The sequence below is a fragment of the Quercus suber genome, unplaced genomic scaffold (assembly GCF_002906115.3).
Source record: "Quercus suber isolate HL8 unplaced genomic scaffold, Cork oak 2.0 scaffold_1199, whole genome shotgun sequence".
NCBI classification, from domain to species: Eukaryota; Viridiplantae; Streptophyta; class Magnoliopsida; order Fagales; family Fagaceae; genus Quercus; species Quercus suber.
The window spans coordinates 51821-63128 of NW_027070595.1; the positions used below are offsets into that span (position 1 = coordinate 51821).

At 30.2% G+C, this 11308-nt stretch overlaps 1 protein-coding gene across 1 annotated transcript; it reads right to left on the reverse strand.

Moving 5' to 3' along the window:
* Positions 1-385: 385 nt before the first annotated feature.
* LOC112013849 (MADS-box protein SVP) lies at positions 386-779 on the reverse strand (the record flags this gene model as incomplete). The annotated part of the gene is given in 1 exon segment (XM_065769545.1): positions 386-779. A coding segment is annotated over 1 exon segment (182 nt), but the record flags the coding sequence as incomplete, so codon positions are not given.
* Between the last annotated feature and the right edge of the window lie 10529 nt (positions 780-11308).

The window sequence follows — 11308 nt, forward strand, 5'->3', positions numbered from 1 at the left end:
GGTTTACCAAAAAAAAAAAACTGTTATTTTTCTTTCTTTTTTTTTTTTTCTTTTTTTATTTAGACAGAAACCATAAGATTTTGCAGTACTTTATCTTTTCATGATTAGATGTTACATAGTACTATTTTTTAAATCACTTATTCGGCTTGTTCAGTATTTTGCTTAAAAGGATCTTTATTTTGAGCAGTTGGGTCTCTCACTCTCTCACACACACACCTTAGAAATCATAAAATCATAGTGAATGCATGAACAAAACGATCAAGGAATGGACAATGACATATTTTTCTATAGATAGAAAAAAGGGTTTTCTCTCTAGTAAAAAAAAATGAGAAAATAAAAAGGGTTTTTCTGTAAGTAGAAAGAAGTGTGAGAAAGAGATTGAAACCTTGAGCTGGCGAATTCAAAGAGCTTTCCTGTAGCAGAAAATACCATGAGACCAATTTCAGCATCGCAGAGAGTAGAGAGCTCAAAAGCTTTCTTAAAAAGTCCTCTCTTCCTCTTTGAGAATGTCACCTGCCTTGCCGTCATGTTGTCAATCTTCTTAATCTGAATTTTCCTCCTCGTCATTTTCCCAGATATTTGGTTATCAGACCCTTTACTTCAAAGTTCAAACCAAATTATTAGCCCAACCTTGTATTCCAGAAATAGAAACTATTTGCATACACAGCTGAGACAGAGAGAGAGAGAGAGAGAGAAGAAAATAGATAGGTAGAAAATAATACAAAAGTAAATTACACAACAAATAAAATAAATGTTACGGAGTTTATCAAAAAATAAATAAATAAATGTTACGGATTTCGGAATGGTAAAGAGAAATAAAATGAAAGCTAAACACCAAAAAAATGAAAGCTATGTATTATTGTACGGAAGAGGAATATTATCTTTCATAGAAGTTTAATCAAACTGCACTTGCTTTTTTTTCTTTTTCTTTTTTTTTCTTTTTGTAACGAAAAATAGCTGCACTTACTTTACCAATAAATGATGGAAAAATAAAATAAAATAAAATCTGAGCAAGGGGTGTACCCTATAGCCTACACAGTCCACATAAGAGCACCAACATTCGGAGATACATACTAATTTCTATTTTATATTCTAAAAATTTATTTTATTTATTTTACTATCTTATTTTATAACTCACGCAATATTTTAATTTTTATTTTTACACTTAACATAATAAAATAATATAAACTAACAGAAGTAAATAATATAACTACTCTATAAAATATACATCTCTCCTCCCTCTAACATACCATTAGATATTTGCAAATAAATATAATCTTTTTTTTTTTTTACATCCTAAGCTACAGTTGGTAAAAATAAAAAAAATAGAAACCCACCCCAAATGTAGCTGCTTTTTGCCTTGTTGGTTGCTAAAATGGTAATTGGGGAGATTTACACCCCCAGGGCTCTGACAAACAAAACTGTTGCTTCTCAACAACAACCACCCAAAAAAAAAAAAAAAAAAACCCTATTGTGTAGCGTGGAACCACAGCAATTTAATTTTAACATTGAATTTATTATTATTATGAATTATATATTAAAGATATTTTCTTAATTCTTTTTAATGTTACATCGTAATTTGAAGATGAACACAACCATAATAAAAGTTAAATTATAATTTTTATCTATTCTTATTTTTTTTATATATATATATATATATTATTTAAGTTCCTTTATTTACATTTGAATCTAGTTTTTCCGTCAATCTCTATCCAATTATACCGTTAAGTGCTATTTCTCACCAACAGCAAAATTACGTCATTTTTTAGAAGAATTACATTGAAAAAATATATAATTTAAATGACTAAATTGAAAACTGTCCGTTTGGATACAGCTGAAAACTGAAAACACTGTAGCAAAATAATTTTTAAATGTGTAAATAGTACCGTGAGACCCATTTTTAATGAAAAAATTACTGAAAAGTGAAATTTGTAGGTCCGTAAACAGTAAAATTTGTGTGAAAAAATCAAATGTTGCGGCTACTGTTCAATGAACAGTAGCCGCAACAGTACTAAATAGTACAAAAAAAGCCGGTGGGAAAGCTGAAAACTAAAAAAAAAACAAAACAAAAAAGAAGAAGAAGAAAAATGTAAACGCGTCTGGGAAACGCGTTTTAGACTAAAATAAAGTTCAAGACAAGGTTATTTAAAGCTAAACATAAAGAGAAAAGTTATTTATTTATTTATTTTATATGAAGATGCTAAATAAAGTTAAGAACAAATTAATATTGTTTCCAAATAATTTGTAGGTTTTAGTTTCATCCTTGAACCAATCCTTGTATTAACTTAATAATTCAATGATGTTTCTAAAAAATAATAATAAAACTTAATTCAATGTTACAATTGTTCCACATTCCTTTAAAAAATTGAATGCAAAGTGATTTTCATTTTCATGAAATTGCTTAACAAAGGCATGAGACTAAAGAGTTCAAAAGAAATGAAAAACTGCCGTTTATTTATATATGGTTTGGCCTTATTATAATTTAGGTCATAAATTTTTTTATTATTATATTTAACACCCTATAATTTGGACTAAAACGAAACCAATTTGCATTTTGTGAACAAATTATTTATTCCCTTTTGGTTTGCATGTATCACAACTTAGTCTCACAAACTTTTCAATAACTACATTTTCACCCCTGAAATGTTTAAAATAAAATCTAAAACTATAATTTGGATGGGATTTTATTGATTTCATCTTAGTCATCTTATGGGTAAAATGTAATAATTGAAAGGTTGTAAAATTAAATTGTAATTGGACAATATCAGAGTTGGATAGAGTGGCAGAGGATGAAAGGGGACAGGGTGGGAAGGGCAACCCAATTTTTTTTTTTTTAAATTTGAATATTTCTTACTTTATTTTTTTTAATCCTTAAAAATTTTATAAAAAACGATCTTATATATATGAAATGGCAAAGTTGCTTGACTTCTTACATCCTAAATCTTAGTTAAAATTTTTAAATATCTATAAATAAAATTATTTATTTTTAAAGTAAATAATTTATTTAAGAAAGTATAAGTTTATTTATATTTATTTAAATAGAATCACAATTTCATTAGGGTTGGACATTTATAAATTATAATGAACATGGTTATGCTAACAATTGTCTCAAGCAATAATGAGAAAACAAACAAGGGTTTTTTCTTACACTTTCGTAGACACCTAATTTTACAACTTGTATTTAACCTCGTTTGGAGACAAAGGGTAATTTGACATCTTAAAGGTAAAATCGTAACATTTGACCCGTAATTTCATTTGCTTCATATAAAACAAATCTTTAAATCTTAATAATCAAAACTGCAGGTCATAGGCTACAATCGAAACCATTGAATTAAAAGATATCATGAAATCAAGTTTTAACTACTAAGATGCATTCACAAGGTTGTGTCTGATCATATGTGAGTATGAACAATTGATTTAATTGGTACCATGAGGATTCAATTTAAAATCAAGGACATGTCATAATCCTATTTAATTGAACTAAAAAAAATTGCAAGGTTACAGGCACTTGATTAATCCAATTATCAAATACTAATGATTCCTCAATTATTCTTGTAATTATCCTTTAAAAGGGGCAATTAGGCAAAATTAAGGGTTTTAAGGCCCCATAAATGTGATTGGGTTAAAATGACATTTGCTCACTCTTTTGTCAATTTCCTTGAATCATTACTAATGAAAAGATAAAATGTATTGTTCCTTTTTTAATGTATTTTTGCCAATTATTTAACCATTATAGGTTTAGATAAATGGTTTTATCATTTTGTTTTTGTTTTATTTTATAATTGATAGTTGGAAAAAGAGTATTTGTCAATTGAGAGCTACAATGCTCTTGGCAAAAGGTTTTATAATTTAATGGCACATCTTATAAAAATGAGGAGATTTAAATGTTTGATAATATCCTTTGACATGTTAAAAAAAAAAAAAAAAAAAAAAAAAAAAAAAAAAAACTACGTAAGTTTTAGGCCCAAAAATGTTATAAGAAGACCAACAATACTACTAAATATATCATAATGGAAATTTCATTTATATCATCTAAAACTTTCAAGGAGAGGAAAAAAAAAGAAAAAAAGAGAAAGCTCTATTTTATTCCTATTTGGTGGAATTTACTTTGTAACCCTATGTTTTGGAAGGTGTTGAATGGAGAAAACCCGTTTATATAATAATAATAATAATAATAATAATGCGAAAAATCTATTTTCGTCCTTACATTTTCACGTGATTTTCACTTTGGTCTCTATCTTTTATTTTCACCACTTTTAGTTCCTAAAATAAAAAAAATGAGATCTCGTTTTTGTCTCTATTGTCAATGCCCTAACGGCAAAATTCTAGGTGACAGACGGAACACTCTATTAATTGATATGACACTGATGTGACGATTAAAATATTATTTTATATTTTTATATGTCATGTTAGCATTTAATTTTTTTAAAAACCACATAAAAATTAAAAAAATTAAATTTAAAGAAAACCTTAAATCTAATTAATTTAAAATTTTAATTGAAATTTTCTTTTCTTAATATTCATGTTCTTCAACTTGCTCTTCGTGTTCTTCACAGACCAAATCCAGCCACCAAAAACTCAAACCCATATCAAAAGATCACAAACAAAAACAGGAAGAAAAAATTAAATTAATACTAACAGAAAATTTTCTTCATGTCCTTCCCAAATCCAAGAAGCAACCAAACCAACTTTATAAAACCAAAAAGCAAAAACAGAAACGGAAACACATGGCTTATAATTTCCCAGATCTACACCAAACCCACTTCTACTACTAACAAATTCAGATCAAAAACCGACCTACATTTTTTCACAATGTCAGATATGACGTTTTCGAAGCTTGAAATATTCATTTCTTCAACACGAACCTAAAATCTTCCAAACTCTCTCCATCTCTCTTAGTTTCTTTGAACACTCCAAAACCTTGAACTTTTGCAATTTCCAATTCAGAGTTCAAAAATATCGGATCCAAAAATGTATGGACAGAGCTCTACAGAGTCCGATTTTGCTCTTCTTGAGTCGATTTGCCGGCATCTACTAGGCGAGACTGAAGTGGTTCTTCGGGAAACAGTCAATTTTCGGTCGGAGCTCCAGTTTCGGTAGCTTATATCATTGTCTCATCGAAAATCGGGGCGAGTTGCTACTCAAAGAAGATGATTCGAAGGACATGGTGCTCAACGGTGTTCTCCGTGACGCCATCAATGTTGGCTGGGTTCCATTCCCTTCTCTCGCTCCGGCACCCACTGAGTCTTTCAATTTCGAGTCCCAAGTAACAAAATCTGAACCCAATATGTTCGTTTCGGTGAAATCTGAGCCCGAAATCTTAACATTAGTGAACAAATTACCAGAAACTAAGGTGGTTATGGTGGTGGCGCGCCGCTTAAGCAGAGCCTATGGTGGTTCCGCCCCGGCTATCTCTTCTTCCTCCGACAAGTCTCGCAACCCGTTTTTGATTATGGGTTTTTTGTTTGTTTGTTTCCCAATAAAATTTTTGGGCTTATGGGCTTGCTAGAGATTGGGTTTGTTTCTTAGATTTATTTTTTGTTTTTTTGGATTTGATTGAAATTGGGTTTGGAGATTTGGGTTTGCTAGAGATGGTTTGGTTGCTTCTTGGATTTGGGAAAAACATGAGAAAATTTTCTGTTAGTATTTAATTTAATTTTTCTTCTTGTTTTTGTTTGTGATCTTCTAATATGAGTTTGAGTTTTGGTTGCTAGGTTTGGTCGGTAAAGGACACGAAGAGCAAGTTTAAGAACATGAGCATTAAGAAAAGAAAATTTTAATTAAAATTTTAAATTAATTAGATTAAGGTTTTTCTTTAATTTAATTTTTTTTTATAAAAATTCTGATGTGGCTTTTAAAAAAAATTAAAATTCTGACGTGGCATATAAAAATGCTAAATAATATTTTTTTAATCGCCACATTAATGTCACATCAGCGTCATGTCAGCTAATAGGGTGTTCTGTCTGCCACCTAAGATTTTGCCGTTAGGGCACTAATGGTAGAGACAAAACGAGATCACTTTTTTGATTTTAGGTACTAAAAGCGGTGAAAAATAAATATAGAGACTAAAATAGGAATTATGTGAAAATGTAGGAACGAAAATAGAGTTTTTGCCTAATAATAATAATGGCGATAGAGAAAATCCCAAGAGAGTAAAATGATACATTTTCAAATTGAAATAAGGAAAAAATAATGAAAAGGTTGAAACAGGTATATATATAGAGTCTACATGCATAATTATTTACAACATTTTTACAAAATGTTGATATGACAAACTTCTTATTGGTTTTCATCTAAACCTACCATTAATATCATTTTTCATTACCCATAATCATTTAACATATTATTGTAAATTTTTTTGTAAAATAATTATATCCCAAGCATTATTTCAATATATAATATTAAAATCAAATTAGTCAAATATTTTTTGTAAAAATAATTTATATCTCAAACATTATTTCAATATATAATATTGGAATCAAATTACTCAAATATTAGATTTAGTTCCAGTAATAATAGGTAGGGGGCCAAATGGCCAAGGGAGAGCTCAACATCTAAAGTTTCTCAATAATAGGAGATAAAGAGGCTAGATTTTTGAGGCCATTACTTTTTTTCATTTTTTGCAGAACCGGGCCCAAGACTTAAATATAAAAATGGACCACAAAAGGTCCAGGTACCTTTTTAGATACCAAAAAAAAAAAAGTACTATTATTTTATTTTTCCTGAATAATATATTTTGACTTCAATGAGAAAAGGAACAAAAATGGTCCAGTCTTAGCTCAAGCCATATGCTCCACATATATTGTTCCATGTGCCTAGGATAAACTGGCTAAGCACTCTTGTCACTTGTTCTACTAGATGATATTATAAAGGCAAATGTTAATAAATATTGTGCAGTGCTTATTAAGGTTAGACGAATGTAAATTCTATTTATAAAAAAATTGGATAATTGAAAAAAAAAAAAATATATATATATATAATTGGTCTCATAATCTATTTTAATATTTTTTTTTATAAAGCTGCAAAAAAAAAAAAAATGACATAAAGTTGCAAAAAAAAAAGGATAAAAAGATGTTGTGAAGCACAAAAAGTTGCTTATAGTACCTATTAACACAACTCATTTAGCTTAAAGTGCAATATTTGGATATTGGGAAAATTTTTATTTTATTCAAGTGTGGTCTATATTAAGTTTCAATAATTGTTAACATTTAGTATAAAAGGTCACAATCAACTAATTTGAAGTAAAGTTTTTTTTTTTTTTTTTTTATGGTAACAGTAAATGGGGTACCATTGTACATATCACTTGAGCTAAGAGACTAAATGTTTGAAGCAGTTTTATTTGTTTCTTGATTCATGAGTTTAAGTAATTCAAACTGTAATATAATAAAGTACATGTTTTAGATATGTATCTCAATTTAACAATTTGGAATTGGGATTGAAAAAATATAAATTAAAGGATGTGACTGCATGTACTATATATGATAAATAAATCAAACTATACAAAGATAGAAGTGGTAAGCGTATTATTAATTTCAGAATGTTTAATATGTTCATGTTTTCTTTTATACTAGAAATAAATATGTTTGGTGAGATTTCAAGTTGTAAACCTGCTAGCATTAAAACACTAAAAAAACATATCACTTCTCTACAAAGTAGAAACACATGAAATTATTCAGTATGCTATATAAGTGACCTATGTACTATTCATGATTTATATTTTGGTTGCTATTTTGAGTAAGTGAGAAAAAGGAACTAAAAAGAGTCATTCAGAATTGATTAATCAATTTTACTAAAAAAAAGAACAATTGATTAATCAATTACTTGAGGAGTTATACACAGATATAATTAATTAGTTGAGGAGTTATACTTCTAGATATTCACATTAGCATCCCCCCCACCCCCCCAAAAAAAAAAAAAAAAAGAAGAAGAAAAGATTGACATTCGATTTTTATTCGTCTTAACTAGCCCTAACATGTTAAACGTTTTTTGATGAGTTTGATTCATGGTTATTGGTGAATACCAAATTATATAGATATGATGCAGTTTTGACAAATATATAAAATATATATATATATATATAATTTAAAATCTTGCTTATTTTATTTATTTTTTTTAGAGAGAGAGAGAGAGAGAGAGAGAGCCAAGACAAGATCTAGTTAAATATGGATGGAACCTGTGAAGTGCTAATCTTGAGTTGCCAAGGAAGACTAGGAAATAGAACAATCCAACCTAGAAACAAAAAAAAAAAAAAAATCAAAAAAGAAGAAAAAATCAAAAAAGAAAGCAGTGGGAGCAAATTAATATAATGAATTATGATATCACTTTTCTCAAGTTGGTGCAAGAATCTGGGTTGCAAAATCATAGGAAGCTCATAGAAATCTTATTACAAGCAAGGTTCACTTGAAAACATTTTTAGACCTTAAGGCTTAAACCAAAGTGTACTCAAAAGCACCATTCTTGATAAAAAAAATGTTGCGGAAAATATGTAATACTAGCAATCATGCAAAGATAAACAAAACCCATTATAGAATTGTGAATCAATTTATCAATAGTATGACTTGCCATTATTCTCAACCCTACACTCGACCTTTTCCAACACCCTATACTTTATTTTCCATTGTAACAAATTGACCCATGATTCATCCATAAAAATGATTAAGCATCCAAATCTATCGTGTACACATGCAGACTCTCTTAGAATTAGCTGGTGGAAACAATTTGGCCTTACAGAAAATTAATCACAACTTTGAGATAGGATTTGTATATACTTAAGCATGGTCTTTTTTCTTTTGTATTTGAGAAAAGAGAATCCATGCATGCTTCTTGATCTTCACTATACTTCAAATTCATTTAGGAAGAGGTAGCCTGCAAGACATAGAATGATGCACTAAGGCAAAGAGTTTCTCTATAGTAGCAGTATGCATTTCTTGCCATGCAGTCAATGATGATGGTTAAGTTGCTATGGAAACAAACAAATTGCTCGATGATGAGTTGCAAGTGACAACACCCTGTGGTAGCAACCATTAATTTCACCACCAAATTTATCATTCAGTACCAGATAAACCCATTAGTATTGTAAATTAGAATATAGTACATATTGTAATACTAAATCTAGAGAAATAATTAATCCTAAGAACAAATTTATCTGTTTTGTCAAGTTCTTCTATTGAAACTAAAACTATATGCTATAAGACCCCAAAATATTGAGGTTTGATGTAAATATCCATTGATTGAATCCTGAATATTATTTCATACTTCATCCTGAAAACTCAAAATTTTTAAGGATTTTACAAACTTACCCCAACTTGAGAGATATGTCTGAACTGTCATTGTCTTGAAGATTAGATGAGCTGCAAATATTGGTGATTGACTCAAATGACTGACCTTGTTCAGGTACATGTGTTTGAGTGCTAAACAAATTCTCCATCTGTGGAAGAGAAATTTTTTTTATAACTAAGATAAAAAGAGTGGAGGAAGAATTTTTTCTATTAAAAAAAAAAAAAAAAAAAAACTATTATCTATTTTAATCGTTGGTTTTCTTCCATCAGTTGGGCTCCCTGCATTAAAAGAATAAGATGAATAGAGAGTCATTACTAAGGCTTCTTAGCCTTAAATACAAAATATATTTTAATTAATATGGTATATTTACCTAACTTCTTATATAAGAAATCGATACATTATGAATTGGTATAGGTCAGGTAATAGGATAAACAATATAACAATCAGTTTTGAATAATGTTGACAATGGTATCAACTAAATATTCAATGGTGCTTGTTACTTGTTGTTAGCCATGTGAACTTTTCCTTTCTCTACCCATTGAGCTAGCCAATGCACACAAAGACCACCATTTTTATGAACTTGCACCAACTTGCATAAACATTATGACAAAGTTTTATAGCTGACATTTGCTAAAGATATGGATTTAGGGTTTAAGCTTATTACATTATGGTAGTCCTAATTGTACACAGTACTAACTATATTACTCCAATCCTCGGGTTAACACGGAGTTAGTCTACTACACATTCCCTTAAATTAGTACACTATTATACACAAAATTCAATAATAAATATATAGTTGTTTAAAATTTTCTACTGTTCAAGTAGGCCTCTAAGACAAAACCACCTTAATTCCTTGTGTTCTTTCAACTTCTCTTAGTTTCTTCTTTCCAACTAATATTTCAATATTTTACCATGATATCATTATGGAGCGGATCATCACTAAAGTACGACACTGTTATACATTGAAACCATATGAACTTTAGCTCAAGGGCACTGATCTGTTCCGGAAATGTCTTGCAAACATTTGTTGAGATCTAAAAATCACAATGTTGCACAATGCAAGGCCCAAAACAACACAAATGATTGAACTCTAGAAAAATAAAATATTTGGGCCTTCAATAAAGGAAAGGGAGGAGAGGCCCAAACCATTAAGGGTCATAAGGTGGAACCCAAATCCTTGAATGGGTAAACTTCAGATCTCATGAAACAAAGGGAGGAAAAAAAGCCCAACCCTAAAAGGTCAGAAAAATCACTAGGAGCTCAGGAAAAAAAGCTAGGTTGGGATAACTGGAGATTCCCAAGAGCCTGGGATCCTCAGGATATGCAGCAAAGGCCAGGTTTGGATTAAGACAGTTTAAGGGAGGCATGTCAAGAACCACAAAGAATAAGAATAGATGGGTCCCTATCAGCTACCCAATAATGCAGAAAAGGGATTAGAAGGCTTGGGAACCAACAACTCATAAGTAAAGGCCTGGTACCTCGAGGAACCTAAGAAGAAGAACCATGAAGGAAGGAGGTTGGGGATCTTTCGACCTGGCAGAAGGAAATCAGCTCACTTAAGAAAAATGACAAAAAGGAATGCAGCCAAAAGGTGGGTCTGAAAAAGGTGGAATCTAGAAGCCTTGAAAGAAAAGAACAAAGGTCAGTCTTCTAGGACCCCCTAGAATGGGAAGGTCAACTAGAGGCTTTTGAAGAAGAAACCTCAAAAGAATAAAAATAATGAAGAGTGAGGAAGGCCAGCCATCAATGTTGCTGACACAACATTGGTTCTGGTACCTAGGGAGCAAGTAGAGGGAATTAGTGGTACCCAAAAACCCTAGGATGGTACTATAAAAGGTAAGCAGCCAACAGTGAAAGGGCATTCAAACATAGTCAATTAAAGTAAAATACTTGAGAAAATTCTGCCAGAATTCAAAAAAGGGAGAAAAGAGAGGGAAAAACAGCGTCCAGGATCTTCATATTAGCCATTAGAGAACACACACTTGGATTCAAAGGGATTCAAACTTGCAAGTCTTAGAGGCCTAAAGAG